Source organism: Corvus hawaiiensis, chromosome 4 (assembly GCF_020740725.1).
Source record: "Corvus hawaiiensis isolate bCorHaw1 chromosome 4, bCorHaw1.pri.cur, whole genome shotgun sequence".
Taxonomy (NCBI): Eukaryota; Metazoa; Chordata; class Aves; order Passeriformes; family Corvidae; genus Corvus; species Corvus hawaiiensis.
This window is the reverse complement of record NC_063216.1, coordinates 40,745,110-40,772,235: the sequence shown is the minus strand read 5'-3', so window position 1 is coordinate 40,772,235 and position 27,126 is coordinate 40,745,110. Positions and strand designations below refer to the sequence as shown.

The 27,126-nt window shown below is 36.5% G+C and overlaps 1 protein-coding gene across 6 annotated transcripts in view; it reads left to right on the top strand.

Moving 5' to 3' along the window:
- SYT1 (synaptotagmin 1) overlaps positions 1 to 27,126 on the top strand; it is a 342,020-nt gene that overhangs the window by 107,193 nt on the left and 207,701 nt on the right. For 5 of the 6 annotated variants that reach the window (XM_048300510.1, XM_048300511.1, XM_048300508.1 and 2 more), the window contains exon 3: positions 15,302 to 15,363. The exons of the other annotated variant lie outside the window; for it this stretch is intronic. Coding sequence is in view for 1 of the 5 variants with exons in the window: in XM_048300511.1 (XP_048156468.1) it covers position 15,363 (1 nt within the window). In the remaining 4 variants the exon portion in view is untranslated. The remainder of the gene's footprint in view (positions 1 to 15,301; positions 15,364 to 27,126) is intronic. 6 annotated transcript variants of the gene reach the window in all.

Below are 27,126 nucleotides of genomic sequence, written 5' to 3'. Positions count from 1 at the left end.
TTGGGTGTTACGTGCCCTTAGCCACCCTGCTTCAAGGGGAAATCCCAATATCCATGATAGGTTTAGTGGGACTGCCATCTCCAGTGCAGGGCTTTCTGCTATCTTCAGGCAGAAAACTGTGCTATGTGGTATCCAAGGCTGAGTAGTTCTGACTCATGTTTCTCTGCATAGTATTGCCTCCAAATGTACTTTTTATGCCTAGTCAATAAATGACAGATGATAATTTAATTGGCTTCTGGCTCCTTTGTTATATGAAATGAGTTAGGCATTTCATTCTGAGTGGAAAAGAACAAGTAGATATTATTTATATTAACTACGTAAAATCAGAAGACTCAGACACCAAGTTTTCTACTGATGTTTGGAAGACTAGTCTAAGTAAAGTGCTCTATTTAATAAACAGGCTTATGGTACAGAATATGCTAAATCGATATACTTAGCAGACTTGTAAAAGAGATGTTCATGTACTGCTGCAGTCTTTTGCCTCCTACTAAAGTAATTATCACTATCCATTACAGTAGCTTTCAATATCTATTTTAGTTACTTTTTTAAGACTTCAGGAGGTGTCTGGGCAGAATAAAAACAAAGAACCCTGTTAAAGTATCTCTCTAACTCAGTCTCTGTGTGCTGTATCCAGGCTGGAGCACACCATCTTCCTTTGTCATTCTTGTGCTGTACGTTCTGTAGTGTTTGTTGCCATTTCAGAATGGTACACTGACCTAACAGAAGGTTTTTACACAGCCTGGGTGTCAGAGACCTCCCTGCTTTTGCACAGAGTGTTATAAATCTCTTTACTGCTACCAGGGAGGTATCTAAATTGGGATCATCTCACATCTTCCCTTGAGTAATTCAAGACTCTCTAGCCCAGTATCTAGATATGGGTGATCTGTTATAGGTGATCCTTTGAAATTTTTTTATGTAATGTCACATGACATATTTTAAATGCTATATGTTTGTATATATTCAGGAACTAAAATAATTACATTTTTAATGTGTTGTTTGTTTTATGCTCCTACTGGTCTGACTGCACCTTGTTATCTAAAGTAAATATTTCTGTCTCAGTCTTTTAATCATATAAAGAATATAATTCATGTCTGACATAAGCATGGGTATGAACTTAATCCAGTTAGTTCTTGTTTGGTTTGCTGTAGTTTGTAACCAAAAATTCTCAAATAAATGCAGAACAGCTATATGCAATAGAGTTGGAGCTTGATTTTTGGGGAAGCTGGATAGATAAAGAGGGAATATATGTGTGAGTGGATACAGCTTGACAAAGGCATACATGTCTACAGATGGGTACTTACATATCAGATAGTGTGGTTTCATTTAGGGCTACAAAACATAAAAATTCCTTATCTTAGTATTTTAATTATGTAACACAGTGAGTGCAACAAGAAAAAAAAACAGCAAGAAATTCATTGTGAGGGGAAAACATGGAACAGTGAAGAATTTAGACTTGTTGCTGAATTTACTTTGTTACATTTAAACAATCCAGAAAATACTGTTAATGGTCTTGCAGTCCTCTGGCCCTTCATCTTTGTTTAAACTGCTCCATTTAAGAGCATATTTCAGTTTTGGCTGAGTAATTCCTATGCTGGTGAAAAGACAATACTTTGGGATTTAGTAGGATAAATGTAGTGTTATTAGCAGTGGCTACTGAACCACATTAAATGTATTATGAGACATGTTGTTTCTTTGTAATACCACCCTTCCCAGGGAGTCAAATGTGATGAGCCCTCTACAGATGAATAGTAAGAGGCACTTGTCGCTTCAAAGAATTATTTTAAACAAAACGGTGAAGGAAATTAAGAGAGTGGTGCTTTTTTTTCTGTTTATAATGCCTTAGAAAAACAATCTTATGTTGTTACGGCTGAGGGAAGACTTCAGCTGTAGTATAAAACTTACCTGCAGTATAAATCTGGAAATCAAGCAAAGTCTCACAAGTGCAAACTTTCAGTTGCCGTGGCAAACAGTTTAGTAATGCAAAGGTAAAATTTTAAAAACACTCAGGGTTGTCTTGATTCTCTCCTACTGTGGTTAACATTTTTATAGACGTAAGATAAGGCCCAGTCCCTAGAGGCTGATCTGTTCAAGTACTGCAGGAAACCTAAAACTGTCAGCTTTCATGCAAAATACTGCGCACTTTAATCCTGCAAGATCCTTCATGAGTTGTATGTTATTGTCTCTGCTTTATTAGTAGAGAAAATGAACAGTGACGTAAACACTGTACCCAGAGCAAGTTGGAGACCAATCCAGAGTTACAGCTCTAGAGTTCTTGACTTCTAACCCTTTATTAGCTCCACTAATTCCACTCACCTCCACAATAATAGCATGGTGTTCACTGAGGGGAAAGGTGGAAACAAGAAGATAAATATTTAGTTCAAATAGTCTTCAGCTCAACTAATGTAAGATGATTTCAGCTACCTACTTTATTGTGCTTTTCCTGGTCCAGGTTTGAGTTTCAAACATAGCTGAACTTTACTATTTCCCTTAAAATACAAGGGTTTTTTGGTATCTAGCCAGTGCTTTCTTTCCCTGTTCTGTCCTGTTATGCTTGCTTACAGTGCTGGTCATGTGCCAAATACTGTCCAGTCTTCAGTCTTTCAGATACTTCCCATTCTCTTCAGCTGGTTTTTTTTTTTTAACAGTATCTGACTGCCTAGCACGTTTCTTCAAAATCTACCTTTTAAGGATCCTCTTTCCTTTTCTTAACATGTTCAGTGATCTTTTCCTATGATTTACTGTTCATATTTGCAAAGCTGAAAATGAAATCAGGTTTGTTTTTCAACAGGCTAAGATAAGGGTACTATCTTTAATAGGCATCAAGGATGACAGCTGTAAGACCAAAAATCACATTGGTCTGTTTCTGTTGTTGTATCTCATAGCAAACTCACATTTTTGAGAGAGCACTGGACAAATTACAAGACAGTAGATCTGGATTTTTTGTCAGCAAGAATTGCTTTGCAGTTAGGGTAATTTAATCTCTTGGCTTCTTTTTTTTTACCTATTCTTAGGAGTGTAGCTAGATTCAGAATAAAAGTACTTCAAGACAGTTTTTTACTGTGTGCTCAAAGGAAAGATTTAGATGCAAAGAATGGCAGCTATCAGCTCTGTTAGATGCCCATTTTAGTTTAAGAAGAAGGTGGAGGAGGAGAGGAGAAAACATATCAGGAAGGAACAAATGAAAGAAGGGCCAGAGGAGGAGATATTTGATTTCTTTGTTACTTTCTCCTCTCTCCTACTCTTACTGTTTTGTAATCTCCTGAATTTTCTGATATATGAACACAGAGCTTTAAGAAAGAAAATAGTTGACAGAGACGTTGGATTTATTGATGTACCTGAATGAATCCATGATGTTCCTGTTTTAAGCTGTCAGGTTGTTCTGTTCATAAAGCAGTATTTCACATTGCATCCTAAAATCTTTATGTATCATAGAGCTCTGCTGAAGACTGACACTGCTGTGGATTGTGTTACTGTATTTTAGGAGAATTAATTTTGCTTGAGGGCCCATGCTTCAGTTATTTTTGAGACAGGACTGTAGCCTTATAGGCAAAATGCTGATATTTGTCAAAAGGAAATTATACTAACAGTCAGCTTTGCCTGAGTATGCTGAACTTGCATATTTAATGTCACTGCAAAGCATGGATTAGAAAATTGTCTGCATACTTCATAAGTGATAGTAGAAATTGATTAAAGCAATTGATTCTACCCTGTGCAATGAAGTATTTATTGTCATTACAATAATGCCAAAAAGCACCTGTCAGCTTCAGAAAGGGCATCTGCTGATTTGTCGACAGGCAATTTCAAGTTCTCTTTTTACAGAAACTCATATTAAGGGCTTTCTTGAATGAGATGATCTTTAGCAGATACTTCCTTTTTGCCAGATGCTGAAATGAAGTTTGATACATCATGTGGTGTTTTCTTGATTTGTTTAAAATCCATGCTGAGAGATGCTGTAACAATCATTCTGTGTAGCAGTGTCTGTTATGCTGTCTCTTCCTATCTGTGAACGCAATTATGCTCTCATCTGGCTCTTTATCAAAGCTACACTTACATTCCCCTTCCTGCCCACAGTGTATTCCTTTACATCTGCTGTGTTTAAAAAGTAGTAATAATGAAATGTGTTCAGTAGCACCTGCTAGATTCTGCATTGGATTATTCTGTAGAGAACTTCAGCGTGTCAGTGTAAAGTAGCTTCCCTCTTTTGGGAAGAGTGACTGTAGAGTAGCTAGAGTGACTACAGAATTGAGGGTGGAATGGCAGGAACTGGACAAAAGGACTAGAAGTCTCAAAACCTAACTGCAGTTTTACTTCCCTGAATTAGTCCAAGGTGCTTGCCTTCTCTAGGCCCCTTCTTAAAAGTCTAATACAGCTTGTTTTAAGACTGTACTCAGTATTAGGTGTTCCATGGCCAGGTTTGCTTTGCCAGAAAAATAGATGAGGCACATTTTGGATAATGATGTTTTGTGTTGATGTAGAGTATGTCCCTGCCTCAAGATGATTCAGACATTTGTTATGTTTTCTAACTTTCTGCTTCTGCTTCTTCTGGGCCATGGGTAGTACAGATTGCTTTTGTTTTATAGTCTTAGCTAATGTGTTTGCAAATTGCAATGAAAGAATCTCAGAAAATTAGGCTATACATCAGTTGAGACAGAACAAATGGTTTTTCCCTTCAGACTGCTTCAGTGTGCTATTTGAGTGCAAATCAGTAGTTTTTATGAAGTGGCTGAAGTTTGGTCCAAATAAGCTGTATTTAAGAGAATCTAATAATCAAAAATTAAACAGGTTTCCTCAAGATGGATAGGAAGATTAAATTAAAGGGTGGTTTATGTTAACATTTGGCTCTACAAAGAAGGAGAAATATTGCTATGTGGAATACTTAGCTTCATTAGCAAAAGTAGCCCAATTAAAATATTTGCCATATGGTTTTTTTAAGGATTTCAAATAGACCTTTTTTTGAATTTTCCTTGATTCAGAGATGCTAACATTAAATGTGACCCATGAGATGGTAATTACAAGGTAATTATTTGATTTTCACTAAATAGATGTTTCCATTAGATTCGTTCTGGCAATGTCTGGCTGAGGAAGTTGACTTTATAGGCAAATACAATATCATGATGTCTTTTCTTTACTCAAATACGTAAGGAACAATAATGGTAACTACCTCTTTTAATGTTCCTAGCCATCTGTACATCAACACTGCCATGTCTGATGTGCTACTTTTTGATTAGGCTGTCAGATTTGCTGAATGTGGACTTGATGCTTCCTTTTATACCTGTTATGTAGACTTGAAAAACCACCACTTTTCTTTTATCCTGCTTTTTTTAATAACATCTTTGCATGTAATCTGCAAGGATTGGCAGTTAAGCTCTTCTGTCGCAGCCCAGAGTGACACCTGTGATTAAAAGGGCTGCCTGAATGGCCCAGTCTCTCGGTTTCTGCTTGTAGTTTCAAGATGGAAAAAAGTCATGATACTTCAGGTCATCTCTAGTATTGCAAAATTAGATACATTTGTCAGGCATGTGCACACATACTGTGTAAAGAAATGCTTTACGATACAGAAATTATATCTCTAGATGATGTTATATAATTACGATTTTAGACCCAAATACCAGCATCTATAGGCTAGTTAAAACTTTCACTGTGCTTCTGTAAGTGTGGAGATGAACTTTATTGTAGATGCCAGCCCTCGCCAGTTAGTTGAGCAGGGGAGGAAACCAAGGTGGCCAGGTAGGATGGTATTATTTGCCACTAACTGTGGTAAGTAGCATGGTTTAGACGCACTACACTGAGACACCTGCACTCGATTAAGAGCTCTGGTGACCAAATTCTCTCCCTTGTACAGCTAGCCAGGCTGACAACCATTTATCTCAGGAATATGAGACATTCCTACTGAGCTGTGCAATTGCTGCTGAGTTGGCTGTGCAGCTTCTGAGAATCAAGGTAGCACTTGCAGCTGCAGCCATTTACATGCCCACCTAGTACTTTTCACAGGCTGTTGTTTTATGGGACTCAATATTCACTCTTGTCATGTAGGTTTTATATTTCTTCAGCAAGTTGTAGCCTGACAAGAAACTCCAGTTTGCAGTGTTCTTGGCATTCACCTATTTTATACCCATGCAGTGCATCTGTCTGCTATTCTTTTGTTTGGTTTAGTTTATTTGTTGGCCTCTATGTCTAGGCAAAAGTTAAAATGCTGAAGAACCAGAAAGATCTACTGACTGGTCAGCCTATTACTTGTACTTGAGGACTGGTAATACTGGTGAGTGCATCTTGTAGGGGTGCTACATACAGCCCCTTCCAGGAGACACCCCTATCTGCCACAATGACAGTCACTGAGAAAATAATGTTCTGGACAGTACTAAATAAGAAGGACACAATTTTTAACAATTGATCAAGTTTGGGTTTTTTTACTGACTGTAAGGAGGTTTAATATTCTTAAATGCTCAGGAAGGCAGAGAACATGGTATAAGATGAATTTGTTTTTCCAACAGACTTTGTGATGTTTATAAAACAGTCTCATAATACTAATCCATTCTTGTCATAAATATATCGAAGACAGAAATACCACAGTTATTTTTTTAACATAAATAATTAGAAGGCTAAAAACATTTTTTTATTTTTAACTAATCGCTCATGATTTTGTCATCCTCATCACCTATCCATAAGGTTGTAAAGTATTTCCACTGATGTTGGTATAACTGTTTGCTTGCTCCTTCGGTGTTACAATGAAGTTATTTTAACGCTAAACATAGAAGAGTGATTAGAAACATTTTTTGGTAATGAAATTACTTGTTGTAACTTCTACAACAATTACTTGTTGTAACTGAAAATAAGCATTTAAAATCTTCATGTATGTTTCCTTTATTTAATGATCCTATTATTAATAAGCCTAGTACCAGTGCAAAGGGTAAGTGCTGTCCAGTTTCATTATTAATTTTAGTGTTTCATTCTTTGCTCCTGTTGAGCACAGAAAGGTACAGAATATCATCTTTTCTTGTAAACAAGCAAACAAAAAAATCTTTAAGTTGGTGTCTTTTCATTCCCTTATTAGTTCAAAATGTAGTTCAACAAAAAGGAAAAGCCGACTGTGACCATGAGAGTAGGGAAATTGCACATGAAGGTTAAAAATAGTAGTCTTTGGATATGAAGCCCTGAGATAGTTATAAAAAGGTGAAAGGAGCAGAGAGCAGTTGTTGTGGAGCAAAAGGGCTTGTTGCATGGTGGGTGCAGAACAAGTAACATTAAAATTAATGTGAGAAATCAAGGGTACCAAGTTCAGAAAGTGATATGCCTGTCTTTATAGGATTTGTTTTGCTGCTTACCAGAAATCTGAGCAACATGTAGGCTATTACTTCTTGAATTAGTACAGGAGGGGGTAGGCAGTAACTTGATTTTGTCTGTATTTAGACTTTGTAGACATTCAAAAATTTTTTTAATAATTTCCATTAGGAGAATGAAAACAGTGCCATGAGTAAAACTTACTGTATGGGATAGAAAATGTGGGCTGACATTACACCAGTGGTGAATTAACATCTCTGTACGTTTTGTGTACATATCCAGATGAACCACAGAATAAGTCAGCTTAACTTTTTAAATCAAGAGAAAATTTTATCTTTGAAAGGATGCATTTAAATGGACAAGAAGTATTGAAGTTGTTGCCGCTGTAGGTCTCTTTAGGGTTGTATAGAAAGGCTATTGGAACAACCCACCCATAGATTATGTTGCTTAATTTGCTGAGGTGTTGACACTCTCTATCGGATTTTATGGGTGAATTGCTTACCCACATTAGTCCATTTTTGTAAAGCAGAATTGAAAAATAAATAAATAAAACACCTCACACCAGCACACAAAGATCAGCAGCGTTATGTAACATATAATCACTTCCTGCAGTGGATATTGCAGCAGGTTCTTTCGTCCTGTCATAAAAGCTATTAGATTTTGAATCACCAAACACTGGAATGCAGCTGAGTATCTACTAATGTAAAGATATGTTATCTTTCTAGGTAGGATTTAGAAGACTGATTAAAAACCTCCATTGTGCTTCCAAAAAAGTCTTGGTCTATAACTGTAACAAGCAACCTAAATATCACATCTGAAACCGATTTTTGCTAGGAACTATTTTCTTAAAATTTCATGTGATCCTAGTCTAAACAGTGTTATGAAGCAACTCATGGAGACCTGTATTTCTTCTTTTCTAAAATGACTCAGAAAATAATTTTAGTTCTACATCTTATTGTCTAGAAAAGCCTGAAAATATTTGGAATTAAATTTGATGGAATGACATGTCAATGGCAATTCCTATTAAATTTGATGGAATGCTGTTTGTTTCAGCTGAAGTCTTGAAAATTTTCACTTAGGAAAATGAAGTTTCACTCTGATGTATGAAGTTTTTAGGGCTTTTTATTGCTAATAAATGTTAGTAGTATTCTCACATGTCCATATTTGAAATTGGAAAAATGTTAAGTTGCATGTAAAGTTTGAAAATTCTACTCTTTTTAAGAAAATGTCTGACATACCCAGCAATAACAAAGTGGGAATGGGGAATATGCACTGGGAAGATTCATCCTGGAGCAGCTCCACAGTTACTACATGGTAGATATAGCAAAGTGGTTGAAGTGTCCCTAACCAGCGTGAACACGCCTACATGTCCAACTTACCTACTTTAATGGTCTGTAATACGCAAAGATTTCCTGGAAGTCTGTGCCACATTTGGTATGTCTCTGTATTTTTGGCACATCCGCCATCCCATTTGTACAGCAGGACTACAGTAGCTTCACAGTGAAATAAGTGTTAGTAGAAGAAGAGACATATATTTTGTCCTGGAGAGCTACTGGAGGGGGGAAAGTCTATTGCTGCCCCAAATTCTGATACTCCTTTGGCCACACTAGATTCTTATGACATCTCAAGATGATTCACATACCCATTCGTGACTGTATTGTCACTGACCCTGTCATCACCATTAATGTATTTTCTTTCTTGAAAAGAGAATCTTTTAGTGCCTACTGATTCATATGATTGTTTATTGATCGTGAAGTTATGATGCTGACCTAGGTGTGGTTGATGGAATTATCAGAGTGGATGGCTCTTCTAACATCAAGCCAAGTGTAAGGATAAAGCTGAAGCTGAAAAAGGCCTTTGATGGGCAACAAGAGATCTAAATCCACCAGGACTGAGAACCAAAGAGGGTAACAAGGCATGTTCTGGGCAGTGCTGGTAGGAGAAAGAGAATTTGAGAATGTGAGAAGCATCATGCAACTGGGAGAGCAATGCAGGGACATTTGAAAAGCAGCTGGCACTTATTGAGAGTTAGGAGCTGCTCTTGCCTGTGTATGAGTTGTGTGTAACAGAAACACAGTATGTCTCGTGGAGGTGTGTGGTAATAGCAAGAAAAAGCTAGTCAGGAGTTGAAATACCTGGTTCTGCTGAGAACTGAAATTCTGAGGAACTCACAGTTACAGTATGAACATTAGGCGGCAGGTACCTCAATACAAATGAACAGAGGCTGAAAAAGCAGCTTCATTTGCTAGTGTTGAAAAAAGGGGCTCCCAGAGACAAATTCCGCAATGAGTAGGGTCCTTTGCTAAGTAGAGAAACCTGTAGAGCTGAAAACTGTTCATCTTTAAAATATATGAGTCATGGGGTGGGAGAGGCCAAGCCACAGACTGAATGGGCTGAGAATGCAGGCTCTGAATACTGTTTTTGTCTCTACTAGTGCATTCTGGTAAACAGTATTCTGAAGTACTTAAGTATTGTATGTCGAGACCTAAAAAAGGCTTGCAATCTAGTTAATATCTGTGAACTTAAATGGCTGTTTAAATGACAACTCTCCTAAATAGGTGCTCTAGGTACTGTGTTGAATAAATGCTCATCTGTATGAATGAGGATGGGAGAATTTCTCCTGCCCCACCAGGAAGTGTGTGGTACAGCCACTATCTTCTTTTCATTCTATTGCTCTAAATTTCTCCCTTGTTTTAGGAAATAGTTCTGTGCCTTGGGTTATCTCTTTTATTTCCTGTTTTAATAGTTGTTTCCTTTCTATTAGCAAAAGCATCCCTCCATATTTACCCATCTCCACAAACTTACCCCTGTCCTGGTTTTTCCTTCTAGTTTTGAGTGGACACTGGATCTGGTAACAAACTCTTACAGTCAGGAGTTTGCCATTTCTCTTCTCTGTATGGTGACACCTAATGACAGGCACACACCTGAGAACTGTTGGGGTTTTTTTTAAAACCACTGTTTCTTTTAAAACAGCTGGACTGTTGCAGTCCAGAATTTGAGAACTGATGGGTCTATTTTTGTGTGACACTCACTGTGTTAATCACATTCTGTATAAAGTCTGAGAGGCTTTCCAGTAGTGCTTGGCTTTCCTACCACTGTTTGTTCCCTTATCAGACTGTTCATGAAATTTGCAATAAAAATGCCAATAATTACTTTTTCTCTTCTGGTTTGCTCATTTGCTAGAGAAGTTTTTATTCTGGGTTTTGATTTACAGAATATCAAAGGCTGTGGAGCCTCCTTACAATCACTGTTCTGCAACTCAGTTGCTTACGCACAGTCACCTCTACCATGAGGTGTGTACCTCTTTAACAAATAATATGTTTATTGTTTTTTCCTCTTTAGTACCGTTCTACATAATTGCCTGTAGGCAAGGAGGAAGGGTTGTGATGTGAGTGGAAAAAGTGCTGTCATCAAATAGATAGTAACTTCGAGCAGTGCTATTTTTTGGCGGGGGGGAGGGTGGAGGTATATTTAAAATTAGTTCCTGTTTTGTTATATTACAGGCCTGAATTCGGTCAGTAATGACCTCAATAGTGCCTGTTTTAATGTAATCCCTGCTTGCTGACTGCTGTTCCAAGAATGAAAATTTAAGCCAAAAGATTTAATGAAATCCTTTGGGATTAGTGCTCACTGGGCTGGGGAAATTGCATATCAACCATTTCTTTGTATTCTAACCATACGGCTTGGTATTTGAATAGGAGGGTGTCCAAGAGAGACAACTCTGAGTTCATCAATAATTTACATTTTTGTTACTTACAAACCTGGTATTTGGGATTCTGTTGCCATAGCAATCCATCTGGGCCTGAACGGATAGTGTTTTAAGTGGTGCTTGTATAGAGATTCACAGTGTGTGCTTTAAATCCCTTCTAAAGTAATCCTCAGATCTGTTCTGTGACTTATTTGAGGTTTCAACAAAATCAGTGTTACTCACAGCAAAAGTTGATGCTGAGCAAATTAAGTCCATAAAATAGTGGAATATACATATGATTAAGGACTGTAAAGTTCATAATGTATGACAATTTCTGTTTCGATATGTGAAATGATTAATAAATGCCCACAACTGCATTTTTTTCAAAATACATTTAATTTGTTGCACATTATTCAACTAGAAATTATCCAGACTCTGTACTGGTTATTAGCTAATTTAAACTTCATAATCAAATGCTAGCCTCATTTTTCCAGATGTCAGTTCTATGTTTTACAGGATGTCAGTCTATTCATAATACTGTATAACTTCCACTTTCAATTAATCTGCTTTTCTCTCATAAATAATTCTAAAGCAGAGAATAAAATTTGAAATTCCCATTTTCAGTTCTAAGACTACTGGGCTTCTGTTTTGAGGATGTGCTGCTAAATTCAGTAGGCTAAACACTAGCTGCTTTTTTTGAGTTTTAGTTTATATTTTTTTCATTTTGCCACACAAAATTTCGAAATAGTTTATTCACAACCTCCTAGATATGCCACATAAGTGGGTGTCCTCAGGTTTGAAAGACAATCAATAAAGTGAGCAAATCTGGGCTAAGTTTCAGCTCTGTCAAAACCAAAACCCTCCTGAAACTGATTTCTGGAGCTTTTATTCCTTCATGACAAAAATGTTGTCCAGTTGTGCTCTGGAACTGTCACTGGGCCATAATGATGATATATTAGCAGCTCTTTATTACTCCAGAGTATAGAGATTCGGTTTGCAAAATTATTCCTCAGTCTTTGAAAGAAGCGAGAGAAGAATAATACTCAAATAACTGCCATATGCTCTACTAATGAGTGTTTAGCCCATAATCCTAAACAGACAAAAAGTGTTTCTTCATGGAGTTTGTAAAAGATCACATAGTTGTTCCTGGCTTTAAAAATAGTAATGGAATAAAGAAACTGCAGATGGCCTAAGATATCTTGAGAAATCTTTTATTTACCATGCAACTTCCCTTTCATCTTTTGTATCACAGTTCACAATGAATAGTGAAACATCTAATAGAAGGGGCTTATTTTTTCATGATTCTGTGATGCTAAAAATGTTCTTTGTCACCTGTAATAAATGTAAATCCACTCTATTTCTGTATGAGTTAAACAAGAGCTTCCTGAGAAAAATTGCAAAGAATGCCTTCCTTACAGCAGAGTAGGGTTTCATTTTGTGAGCATATATGCATGTATAATCTTAAAATCAGTGATGTTGACTGAACTGGTTTTATTTTAGAGCTCCAATCCTGCCCCAGTTTGATGGGATTATTTCCATAATTGGTTACCATAAAGGTGACTGGGATCAGAGAGTTTAGAATTAGTGAAAAAAGGCTTTGTTTGCTTACTTTTCCATATCTGTATGCTAACTGAAGTAAAAGTTGCAGATCATTTAAATGAGTACTTAGCCTAAAACTAAATGCCTTAAAGTATCTTCTGTAGATTATATTTGTTAAATATAGATTACACTTCAAAGGGATATTACAAAATGTATTCACACATATCAAAATCTGCTTCTGTTGATATTTCCAATGGTTTCATTAGGAAATGTCTTCCCTTGCAAATAGTATTGAAATGAAAACGGAGCCTTGGAAGATACTAGCGGTATGACAGATGCTATTTGTAGCTCTGGAAATACAGTTGTCACTGCAGGGGATGCCCTGCACTGAAGACCCACAGGAGTCCATAACCAAGGGTGAATGAATTAATCTTCTAATATAATCTAATAAAAAATAGCCTGTATTTAATAGTAAGTGATAGAAATACAGTTTAATTTCTTATTAAAAATTTTAATCTTTCTCTACAAATGCAAATCTTTCCAGTTTGTCTCTTTATATTTTAGCTGTGAAAATCTTTGCAAAGAGTGACGGTATTTAGTCTCCTGGAAAACTGTTGAATTTTATTGATTAGTTTTTACTTACTTATTTTAGATGTGCATTCCGTTTTTCATATCTTTTGGAAACTCAGACTATCAGCCTCAAAGGAGCAAGCAGGCTGTCTCTGTTTGCACTTAATGCAACACTGCACTTACTCATAGTTTCACTTAAATTTGCTTCTCTAGTGCATAACCTGTATTTTTATCCAGTTATTTACAATTAGTACTAGAGTAGACGTTTGTCTTTCTTTTCCATTTTCTGTCTTTGCAGCAGAAGGAATAGTGAGTCTCCTGAAAGGCTCAGTAATGATATGACTCAGCTTGACACAGACAGCTTAGAGAAACAGGGGAAGATTGAGGCAGTGTACCACAGAGCAGGTGTGACTCTGGGTGTTAATTTCTCTAAGGCACTTGGAGCTACCTCTGCTCAAATGCCAAGTATACACAGGGACCTGAACCAAAACCCTGGCTCTGAACCCCAGGAGAAGGTGGAGATTAGAGGATTTTTTTTTTATTGAACCCTCTTTTTGAGTGTGTCTGAATTTCAAATCCCTCAGTTTGGGAAGACTTGACTTGACAGCAAGAGGCAAGGTTTCAGTTGAACCCGTTCAATAGATATTTGAGTACAGTAGTTCAGATTAGGTCTGTACCAGAAGATTTTATACAACTAATACAGAGCACCAAGTGAGGTAAGGTGTGCTAAGGCTATTGACATGAGTTGACATTTGATATGAGTTACAAACTGGGGAATGAAATCAGCTGTGTTTTACACCAGCATCTGAATTATTCTAAACCCTTTGGAACAAGATTTCAAATCGTTGTCCCGCTAACCTTGCATCATTCAAGTGTTCAGCTCCTCACTGATGTCTTGGACATAACAAAATGGGCTGTTAGATAGAAGAGCTGATCCCTAAGGTTCAAAAAAGTTTTAAACTTAATAACATCATAATAGTGTATGCTTCTGACTCATGGATTATATAGCCCTCAGCTCCAATGAGTTGTTAATTGTTGCTTAACGGGTTTCTTCAGTAGATTCCCATACAAATGAGTGATTTCTGGTATATCAGAAATATTGACAGAACGATACAGAAAGAAATACTAATTTCTTACTAAAAAAGAAGGGAAAATTAGTTTTTATAATTAGTTATGGTTTGAGTCCTCTATTATTTGAGTCATGAAAGATGGTATCTTAGAGTGAGATGGTGGATGGAATCATGATTTGCCTTTTTTTAAAGACCAGAGTAAGTGTTGGTGTGCTGTAGTATGACAGTTTTAGATCACAAAAATTTCATTTACTTGTTGATGTAAAATTAAAAATACATTTGTCTGTCTTGGTAACTATGTATTTGGCTCTATTTTTTAACTGCTTCCAAATTGGTCATCTTCATAATTAATGCCTTCACAGCTTGATTGTGCTTGCTCTTTCACATCAATGTTGCCCTTATTGTAACCCTTATTGCCCAGCAGTCCCAATTTTCTCCCTTCTCTCAAGCAGCCTTTATTAATGAAAATTGCTAACAGTAAAATCTGCAAAGGCACAGTATGCTGTGTTCCTTCAAATGCTGCCTTAAAACTTACCTCTGTTGCAATGCCTGTAAACTGGCCAAGAAAGACTAAAGCAGCTGGTGTGCTGTGTTCAGTTTTTACCATACAAATTTTCTGCATGAAACAGGAGTGAGGCATCAAACACCGCTCTGCAGCATGTTCCACTCTCCTCCAAAAGTGGTGAGGAAGGCTGTGGCTGTCACTGGAGGCATATGTTCTTTCTTCCTTGACTCCTCAGTCTAATGGGGTGATTCAGCCAAGATCTAATACGCTATGAGAATTTGATTTTGACCAGAGGATTGCCAGCCTCAGAGATGTGAAAGCCTGTCACCTTCCTGGAACTGGGGAAAGCTGCAGGTGCCCAGATGAAATTAAGATACCCTGCATTAGGCTGAGTTTTCAGAGAGATTTGTTCCCTGAACCTGTGGATTTCTCATCTCTGCTGCTGTTGTAGTACCTAAGACTGGAAACTGTTTTTTAAGGAAAAGGAGTGGTGTGAATTTTCTCTTCTGGGTGCTTTCACAAAAGCCCAGGGTTTTAAATATTGGAGTAAGCCAAAACTAAATCTGAAAATGGCAACCTTCTATGGCACAAAGGAAACTAGATAGTTAATTTTAAATAGGTGATAAATGCATGTGTTTGTTTTTCTTACAGAAGCGTGGAGTCCTGAATAAACAAAGAGAAGAGAGTTAAGCACACATTCTCTACTCTGAACAGTAAGTGACCAAATTACGTACTCTGAAGATAAACACTACTTGCACTTCCTTTTTAAAATATGTGCAGTTCTTCTCACAAGTGTAAGAAATTAGTGCCGTGAACATTTCTGCCTTTTATCCAACTTAGTTTCATTTCACAAGGGTAGACTTCTATAACCTATAACCTAGAATCGTATAACCATCTCAGGTAAGAGGCCCAGATATTCCACACAAAGTGTCTTCATTGCTGCCCATACTGAGAATATTGCCTTTTTCATCTCAGTAGAAATACATTGCAATAGAAATTATAATAGACAGTACCAAGATAAAAACAGTATTACACCAACATTACACACGAAATTTTGCAGAAAAACAGATTTATCACTGTAGTCAGATCCTGCTGGGTCGGTGTAGGAGCAAAAGACATTTATGGGTTTGTGTTAGCCACCTAATCACTGACTACTTGTTCTGACCCGCCCTGGTCATAGCTGTGCTGTTCACTGCACAGTGCAACCAATTACAGTGCATGGCTGCACTGGCCTTTGACAACTACAGCATTGTAAAACATCAAGAAGTTAAGAGCACTTGCTGAGACAAGAAAATGAACCATGTGTGCGTTGTGGGTGATATTATTGACATTGTCCCTAGAAAAAAGTCTTAGGCTGCTGGTGAAGTACTAGTCATGACAAAGTAGAGCACAGACACTGCTTTCCCTGCCAGTCCAAAGCAATACGTCCTGGGAACTGTAGCTGATCATACAGGTGTACCACATTGCTTGGGTATCAACAGGTGGCAGTATGTTCTGAGAACCAAAGCAGGTGAACATGTGTGAACACATTTCTATTAACAGTTCCAGCAAAACAGTTCCTCTGTGCTAAGTGCCAACAAAGCCTGCCTTTTTTGTGGTAGATGATTGTGGACGGTAAGTAATGTGCAGAGAATAGGTGTTCTTTAGCACAATTCTGCTTTTGGAATATACATTTGGCAGTACAAGGTAAAGAATTTTATTGTCGTATATGAAATCCCTATTCACTTAGCCAAACTGGCATATGGAACAGGCTAGTTTTGAATAGAAATAAATCTTGACTACTTCTTGATAAGTAATAAAAATAACACTCTTTATTGGAAAAGAATGTGTGTAAACCTCAATAGCAAAAAAATACCCATTATATCTCTGGGCATCCAAGTTTGATGATGGGTTTTAACATGAAAGGAAATGTGTGGCATTTCACTGAATCCAAGAACAGCACAATGCTTGTTTGTGAATCTTGTGTGGTTATTTGTACTAAGCTATGTTACCAGTAGGCATCTTCTACGTATATAGCAAATGATACATTAGAACCATTAGAAAAAAATATTCTGAAAAAACTTCTCAAAACTCCTGTTTATCTAGTCCTTTGATTTTTCCATTTCTCCTTCTCTCAGTCATACTTGCCTTTCATTTTCTCTTCTTTCCTGTGTGATTCCTGTGGTTTATATTCCCTATATGCTATCACACCTCTTTTTACCCTTTATCTTTCAATTTTTTGCCACACAGTCAATCTGCTTGAACTTCATATTTTCTGCTCACATCTCTCACACAGGGCCATCTCCTCTTACTCTTGGCAGAGCTGCACTGCGGAATGTTTCTGATCTTGGGCAAATTTTGAGCTTGCTATTTCTAGTATCAAATAGATACTCTGTAGAGTAAGAGCATTATTGCTGCTGTTGGGTCATAATGCACAGAATAATGCCCTATGCCTATATGTAAGGAATTCACCAAAGGTTGCAGCATGGTGTAATACGGGTCAGCTCTTGCAATTTTATTTGATGTGTGGAAAGATACAGTGGAACTTTGGGAGTTGTTATTTAATGCATGGGATACCTTCAACCTAATCAATTATGCTTTACTCCCTCTGGATCTGAAGTTTTGGCAGCAGATGACTGATAGTTACATGAATAAATATTAGCAATTCCAAGCAGTTTGTAAAATTCAACTGATACTTGTATACAAAAAATCCACAAGTTGTTATAGACCTGCTTGTAGAAAATAAATGTCACTGCTGCAGATGCTGGAAGGTCTTCTCCCCATTTGTGTTTCTGTGTCAAGTGGCCAGAACTCACAGGCTTCGGTTTCAAAATAGCATGGATTTATTTGTGTATAGTGAGAAAAAATGATCAACTATTATTGGTACTCCTTCACATACAAATTCTCTCTTCTGCTGGCAGAGTAGGTTGACAGAACCTTTTCATAGTATCCATCAGTTAGTTTTATTAGTTGTGGTATTATGATTATAAACTACAAATGATCTAACATATAATGAATATATAATTGCAAAAATGAAACTGTAGTTTTTATTTAACATTCGTAATGTGAAATTTATGTAACACTCTCGTTGGAATATACATGGGAAATTAGAATAATGAAACAGAAATAAAATTACTCTTACCTCTCATCCATCATCAGTGAGAATCAATGCTACCAGCTTGATCAGGCTATACATTGACCCATGGAGGGAAGTTCAGGTATGGTATCTGTTGGACTTCTAACAACACCCTTGAGAACTGTGTTATTCATAATATTCATAAACGAAGTAACCAGTCATTCTTCTGACACTGGGATTGATAAATTGGATTGTGAAGTTGTTTTAGAATAGATTTTTTCCTTCAACCTAAATTAAAATCTAAAGTTTAAAATATCCAGTGCTGAGAGGCAAAAAAAATTGGATTCCCCAATAAGGAGAAAATAAAACTACAGTTAATATTGTTCTTATTTTAAAAAGGATAAAATAAAATTCACAATGTATAGTATGTTTTGTGGGTTTTATGTGTTCTCAACTTTATTTTAAGTGCAAGGGCCTTTGTAATTTGACTTTGATATTGTAAAGGATTACAGATATCCTTTGTGGAACAGGGAAAAAATCTTGCAACGTGTGTTCTAAAAAAGGTCCATTGTCCTCACATAGTCAGCAGAAATCAGATTTCATCTGCCACAAACTTTGGTTTATCAAGGAAGTGGCGAATAATTGGTGACTGGTTAATAACAGGATTTTTTGTTACTCTTGTTTAATAAAGGCAAGTTCAGGTAACGTGACATAAATTAGGAGATTGCACAAGCAAAGTGCTAGTACAGAAGAGGGATAGCCAAAATCCAGACTCTGCTGTGAGCAGATGAGAGGAGGCTTAGCCTGCTGAAAACTACTGTATGGGCAGTTTGACTCCATTATGTGTAGAAGAACTAAATTCATGTTAGACTTACCATTAGCCCATGAGCATGCAACATTCCCCTTGTTTGCCCTAATATCTATTTCAAAAGCTACTGTGTTTTATATTTTACCATTTACCATATTATATCTAGAGGTAGGTAATGTACCAGAAATGAAGTAGTTAAATGAGGGGTTTTTTTGTTTTGGAACGGTCAGTTGTGTAAAAGTTGAATTTAGGAGTATTCAAAAAGAAATGAGCCTGTGGTTCCGGCATCTTCTGTACTAATCACAATAACCTTCCCTTGCATTATGATTTCAATCTTTCATGAAGTAATCTAGAAGCAGCATGGAAGTACCTTCATTCCTTGTTTTTGCTATTTTGTCACAGGTTTTAAAATTAAAATTCATGTGCATATACTGCAGGCTTGGATAAAATTGTTCATTGGAGTGTTTCCACTACCTTAAGTCTTTAATGAGGTCTTCCCCTAAATTAGTTTCACTCTGTTTTTTCTTCCTCACATAGTGAAAGTATGAATTTCTGGTAAATTATATAGTAGCATTTGCATAATGTAAAGGTTGTTTACATTGCCTCTCTTTTGGTTATCATGTCAAGACTATTCAAAGGAGTCTATTCTCTATGGCTCATATGCTTACAAAATTTTGTGCCTCAAAACTTCATTTTTCTTTTTTTTATCATTCCTGTATTACAGACACAGCTTTGTGTTTTTTGATGTGACATCTCTGACATGGATTTAGATTCTGTACTGCTTTGAGGTATGTTAGTTAATGCAGCCTAATTTTGCAAAATGGCTCTGTAGTTTAGTTCCCTGGGGCTTCAGTTTAGTTGTCATCTATCATTTTAGCACTGTGATTGATTACTCTCTGCTATTTAATTTATCTGCTGCAACTTCTAAGCTTTTTCTTTAATTGGTAAACACATACTTTTCTAGACACATTTTCAAATGATGTGTTTTCCAAGTGCCCCAGAAGTCATGCAATCATATTTTTCTCAGCTAGGAATTTAACTGTTTGAGCCATTTAATGGGTTTCAATAAATATTGGCTGATCTTTTGTCTATTACTTGGAAATTTTGAACTGGACATCTGTGTTATATTTTCCATTTTTCAATGTTATTGTATATATATGTATTCTGAAATACAAGCGTATTTACCAGCTGCTTCTTCATCCACCAAAAAACATTAGAAGAAGTCAGCACCTTTCTTACGTGTAGGAGCCAAATGCCTGGGCTGCTGCTGTGGCAGTAGATTTTAACCACCTTTGCACATTAGGTTTCGAAGGCAAAATATTAATTAGTGTTTTTTGCTTGTGGGAATTTCATAAGCCAGCTTCAATCAGAAGCGTTAACGTGCTTATTCTCTTCTGTTGTATACTCTGTTCCTCTACTTTACTGTTTTTAAACAGCACATTGAATGTCAACTTGGCTATGATTTTAAATCAGACTGTTTCAGAGTAATGTCATTTCCATTTAAGAAAGAGTTGGTTTTTGGCATGAAGTGATACAGTGTGTAAACATTGCAGCAGTTCTACACAATTACTGAGGCAACTTTCAAGAAGCTACTACAATGAATTGATTCTATGATCCACATATCAAAGAAGTTGTAATGTCCCATTTTCCCAGCTACTGCAGTTTTTATTATGGCTCCTTGTATTTTTTAATGGGGATGTTAATAATTTGTTTAGGGTTTTGGGGTTTTTTTACTTTTAGTTACTGTCTAATATTTGTGATTAAAATCTCTCAATAAGAAGAATTATACTGTGTCATCATAATGCAGCTTTGCTGACGTTGGTAACTGCTATTGTAGTCCTGTCTCTAAAAACAATCAAACAAAATTAGTAGACAACTGTAGTGTTGCATGCTTTTTAGGGTAAATTGGTGTTCCTTTTTTTTGTGAGAGCAAGCTTTAATCAGTATTCCCCTTTTGTTTCTGATTCTTAATCTTGTTGTGCAGTCCGCTTTTAAAGACTACCAGGTTAGCTTTGGGTATGTACCTTAGTAATTTGTGGTAGGTCACTTCCAGCCCAAATTTCCTTCAAGTCTTGGAGATAGCCTGTTCTGTCACTGCTCTTGTCATGACTTATGCTTTGATTAGGAAATAAGAGGATAGGCTTTCTTGTCAACTCTGCTGTTCCGCATTTATGGTACATGAAGCTTAACTCAAGAAAAAGCTAATATGATACAAGTGATTATGAAACATATAGGTTAAGATGACTCCTCAGTATGGAGTTGGTGATCACTAAAGGACATTATTTGGCAGTTTTGGATCATCTCCAAGAGTGACTTTGCTCTTCAGTGATGACTTTTTTGTTTTCTTCTTTTAAAGTTTCATACTATAACTTTTAGTTTGAAGACATATAGCCATCATAAACATTACATTTTGACAGCTTTCCTTATATAAATGAAACTCTTTCAAGAGTTTATTCAGACATGAGAAAAGATGCACCTTAGACCTGTTTACAATCATATCTATAAGTTACAACTATATTGACAACATTTATCTGTGAAAATGGGAAGAAAATAGGAAATTCAGTTACTTTCCCACATAAAGAAAAATGTTTTGCAAAGCCATTAGCACATAAAAATATGTTTTCTGATGTCAGTCTTCTGTGTTTATATTAATATCTGAAGTACATGAAAATGGGCACAGTAGAATTTTTCTTTCAGTAAACAATTTTGAAAATACAAAATGGGTAAGTATATTTGGAAAGGCATGATTCCTTGGATTAGGATTTTTGGGCAGGGGGATATAAATTAGAACAACTAGAAGGTAGGAGTGATTGAGTGCTGTGGAACACATCAAATATATCGGCAGTGTGTCTGCAGTGTCCTGCTGCTATACCTTCAGTTTTGCTCTGCAAGCTAAAGAGGCAAAGACGTGGTTTTGCTGTGAGAGGACCCTCTGCATGACTGCTCTGAGAGCAATATTGATTGATGGTTTTCATACTAGTGACTCCTGTAGCCATGCTAATAAATGGAACAATAGTACTTTGAGCTGAGGGCACAAGTTTTTGAACATGCTATTCATGAAGCACGTAACATTAGGCCATCTTCCCAGTCTTACCAATTACAAAGCTTCAGTTAGGCTACTAAAAATGCTGAGATTCTTTTTCTCTGTGGGCCATGTACTTGGGAGTTTTTCTTGTTACTGCTCAATTTCTATGACTGCTTCAGTCCCTCCAAAATCTTAAGGTTTAGAAGTGTATTTTTTATTGAAAGGTGAGATTTTCATTCAGTCGCATGGATCCAGCGGCTGAAGCTTCGAAAGATAACTCCCAAACATTTATTGCAAAGTCTGGTGATACTGTGTAAATGCATGATAGCCTGGAGGTCTCTGCTGGTACTGAACAGAGGTACACTTTGATCTTTCACGTAATAGGTCTCCCAATACCTTTTCATTTCTAACAAAAATAGTGCCCAGGCTGCTCTTATACCATAAGCCTATTTCACTCATCCTTATAAGTTGTGATGCCAAGTAAGAACATTGGTTTTAGGAAGAAGGGTGAGGAAAAAAAAGAATAAGATGTCATTCAGACTGTGCAGCCTTAACTATTTTTGATGGTATTTTGCTCTTAGAAGCATTTCTCAGTGGTTGAATCTTTTGTTTAAATGAAATTATTGACATGGACAGGGTTTATTTATATAATTTTACTTCAGGGATAATAATTTTTAAAACTTTAAAATTCATTAAACAATTGGTTAATAAACCACTAGCAATAAAACTGTTAATTGTTTATCCTGTAGGTAACAGTGATTCCTTTTGGAGAGTTACGGCTATTGGGCAAATGTGCCCAATATATAGATAAGTTTTTAAATGGGCATTACATCTAAACTTTATAATTCTGTCCTCAGAGATTTCTTAAGGAGAATAGAATCAGTATCTTTGATATTGCAATTTTCAAAAGATTTGTTAGTAGACATAAATGACTTGCTTAAACCCTCTTGAGTAGCTTTCCTTTTCAAAAATGATATGGTGGCACATAGTAACTTTACAGAGGGGTTAGAATTCACTCTGGTGGTGAAATGGGTAGTGTTGTTACTGACGTGAAAAGAGTAAGCTCATACCTTCTCAGTGTTGCAAAGACCTTGAAGAACTACGGAACTATGTACTGCTGTTACTTATCTTATTCTTTCAGATTCTGAGATTGTTCTGAATATTGATTTGTCAAGCAGTTCAAGCTTCTTAGAAGGTGCCACTGTGTTTCAGAAATGTGTTCATTAGTACCTAATTATTTTTGATGCATGTTAAAAGAAATTGAGATCATATCTGTTGTTAAATAACTGTCTTTAAAAAAAAATTGTCTTACTTGGTGGTTCCTAATATTGAAAATACCTGTGTATGGCTATGAGTAAGTCCTACAAACATCAGACAGTTTTTCTTGCTGCCCTTTTTACCAATAAAAACTCCCTGCCTCCATTATTCATTCTCCTGGGAAAAAACAGCAGCTTTTATAAGCCTGAATAATGAGATGGGGCTAGGAAAAGGAAAGCTCTGGTGTAATTACACTAATCTGGTACATACTGCTGTAACATATACCCCCATATTGTTTCTGATTCTCCTTTCATCTTTTGTTCATATTCCCATGTTTCTCCCTTTATTATTTTGTTATTTGCCACTCTACCTAAGCCATATTATCATAGGATGGCTTGGGTTGGAAGTGACCTTGAAATCATCTAGTTTCAACCTCCCTGTCATGGACAGAGACACTGTCCTCTAGATCAGGCCGCTCTAAAGCCCTATCCAACCTGATCTTGAACACTTTCAGTGATGGGGCATCCACAGCCTCTCTGGGCAATTTGTTCCAGTGCCTCACCACCCTCACAATAAAGAATCTTTGTGGCCCTCTCCTGGATTTGCTTATGAAATTTTAGTTTTCCTTCTAGAGCTACTTTGATTATACTCTACTGAAAAAGATCCCTCATTACCCCGTGTCACCTAATTTGTTCTCTTGTAGTTCCCATAGTTCTTGATCTTCTTCATAATAGGGATTTCAAAAAGATAACAATAGGGATAAAACACATCTTGCATCTGCTGGAGTGCTGTAACTAGGTTGTGACTGAGTTTGCAAAGAGGGGCTCAAGCTGGGATGGTGCCCATTTATGTGATCAGAAATGTGTGTAGACATAAAGCAATGGTTTTTATGCGTATGTTCCTTCCTCCCCATGCTCAGCTCTCTTAAAGTCATGTTATAGAACAGCGAATGAACCTGAGGTTTGTACCTTTTCCCTCTGTAAACATTTGTTTCTTTAGCATAAGCTCAGAGGGCTTTGGGCATCTCTTTATCCCAGTCAACCAACTGTCTTTGTAGCTTTGCTCCTACTTTTTCTTCATTTTCTACCTGCTGTGGGTATGAGACTATAATGTTACATTACTTCAGATAGAACACAATAAATTTGCTTATAAATGATACATGAATACATGAGCTTTTTGCCTTATTTTTGGTTGTTAAACCCTTCGCTTTAGCATATACTACTTTCTCCAAATTATCTCCCTATAGCACGCAATGTCTGATCTGTTTGAAGAGCTTCTGATTTCTGCTGATTAGATGTTGTACTCAGAGCACCAAGGAAACCCATGTTTGTGTGACTTTTCTTCTTGGATGCACATGTGTGTGCTCTCTTGCTTTCGCTGTTTCTTGCATTTTTTCCTCTGTTTTGCTGGAACAACTATGTTCTCAGTTGTCAAATTGCTTTCTCTCAGATAAAATTCCAAAGCTAAATTGAAAGAAATCAACCTAGAAACTCTGGCAGATGATTAATTTCTACAGTGAAACTGAATTTTGCGAGTCTTAAATGAAAAAAACATGTATTATTTAAAAAGTACAGTATTAGGCTTGTGAAAAGGAATCTCTAATACTTGGCATATAAAAAAAGAGATATGATAAGATTATGAAACCTTGAGGGGGTTACTTGAATCATCAACTTGTGTCTAGAGAAAAAATAAAGCTCTGTTTTATTAATCCTAATTGTCCTTTTATTTGTTGCAATATATTGTATCAGGTTTACAGCATCTCTTCAGCATTAACTTCCCAGGAACAACATCACTAAAGTGAACTATCAGCCAGCTGAATGCTACAGATACAACCTGAAAACAAATATGGATGATTAAGCAAGGTATTGTTTTTCAGAAACAGCACATCCACTTCTGTGTAGCATCAAGAGGAGAATTTAAAATTGTGTACAGGGTTCAATCTATTTACTGACTAATAAACTGTTTTTGTGAGTTAATCTATTGGTCAGTAAAAGAGAAAGAGGCAGATTATGAGTTATAGATTGTTATGAATAGCATGGTAGAAGGAAAGCAGTTAACACTAGAACTGTATTACAGCTGTGAATCATTGCTACTTAAAAACATCGTGGCTATGAAAATGCATTCTCTAAAAAGTTGATTGAGGTATGAGTAAAGGCATTTCCATGATACTTGACGCCACTGTGTTGCCACAATTAATGTGTGGCTTTCAGGAGGTGAATCATCATTGGCCATACGTGACTTTAGCTTTGCCTGTTACTAGATGTATATCCTGCTTACCAAAATATTGCTTCATTGGTTTCTTAGCTTAGAAGTACAATATATGTGCTGTCACAACTTCTTTAGCAGAAAGTTATGACAGGGTAGTTAGACAATTCATGTAACAACTTAGAATTCATCGGTTTAGAATGACCGGAGCTGTGTCAGTTGATTTTATACTGTGGTGTAACCTGCCTTATGAAAATTATCTCAATATGGGGATTTAGAAATGCTTTTAAGGAGATAATGTTTATATGTAAGTATTCATAAAGTAATTGAAGTATAATTAGTACTTCTTATGGGAACAAGCTGGAGAAGCAGAAGAACCCTGGGTTTCAGTCACAATTTTTGATGTCACAAACAATCAAATGCTCAACTGATCCAAGAAAAAAACAGCCAAAATAGAGAGGAGGAGCAATCAGAATCTTTCTGAATAGAAGCATTCATCAGCTGTCACGTTGCTGACTTTTTAAGTTCAGTTATCATGTTTGGACTTGGTGTGGTGCCAGTAAAAAGGATTTGCTCATTTATTTTCAAGTGATCAGAATATTTTTTAGGCCACATGTAGAAATAATTAGAAAATACAGTAGGCTATTCTGAATAAGAAAGAATGAATAAGGTACTTGCAGTGATAATACAAATGAGGAAGGATGAAAGTTCACCATTATTTAGATTTAAAAGGAATCTCCATAGGAATTGCATTAATTTAAGATACTTAATACACATATTATTACCTCTTACTTCTCTGATTGAGTGAAACTTATTTGGTCACCTAGAATTTGATGTGAGTGTACCATTGATTTGTTGGGCTGCCCCCGGTTGCGTTATTGATTTATCTCAGAAAGTGCAAGAGACTGAAATTAAAGAAATAAGGGGGAGCATGGTGATGTTCTTTGGTAAGTTAAGAGGTAATAGTATATGTAAGAAAAGAGGAGGGCCAAGAATTACATTAAGGCTGTTTATTTGTTTATTTACATCTGAAAGATGTGAAAAAGGTGTAATGAAAAAGTTATTTGTTATTGATGTGCTAGCTATATTGGTAAAGAAGAGAAATGACAACTCAGAGCTAGAAGAATGAAGGTACAGGTTTTGTCAAAATATTAGCGAGCTCTCTAGATACCCTGATGAAAAATTGCCACTAGTTGGTTCTCTTGTCGTTGCCTTGACCTTAGTATATCTTCTGTTGAGCTTCTGTCATTTTCATCCAAAATATGAGTAGCCATTCAGAAAGCTTTACATTTTTCTTCTAGACTCTGCCTGGGTAAAAACAGTGGAAATACTTGGCAGTGACAAACGTCATCTGCTCTGTAGGCAACAGTTATTGTGGTCTGAAATGATGTTGAATGCTGCCCCAGATGTTTCCACAGTTAGGCGTCTGTGGTTTATATTGATGCTTGCTCACAGACTAAATGGTGTCAAGTGTGTTTTGGATGTGTGGATTTTGTACAATGCTAACAAACAATTCTAATTCAGTTGGGTTTTAGGGAAACTAATGATGGTACGTGCACATCACTCAATTTAAGTACCTTTCTGGAGAGCATACTGAGGCAGCTTGACTATGTAAGAGAGTGTATATATTTCTGTGGGTTAAGACTTGACTTTCTATTTATTTTAGAGAAATATCTTTTCCTTGGTAAGCACAATCTTTTATCCTTCTTACAGCTTTTTGATAAGAGCTTATCCATGGCTTGGTTGCCTTGTCATTTTCTGATGCTGTTAGGGAAGTGGTGCTTCTCTGCTGCATGAAATTTACGGACACTTGCTCTTTTTTTCCCCTGAAACAATGAGTTGCAATACAAGACTTTACTCAGAAGAAATCTGAAGTGAATTATGTTGCTTTGGTTTTGGATGGAGTTTCATATATCAATACTGCTAATTGTTTTATCACATTATGATAGGATCACCAATAAAATACTGTACAGTCCTTATAAAATTCACAAGAGTTTGCATATTTACTGGAAACTTAGCACGTCCTCTGCTCTGACTCACTCACTTTCCATGGTCATATATCCCTACTGCCTTATTAAGGCATATAAATAAGGGAGTCTTCACATTAGCAGTTCTAAAAGTTAATA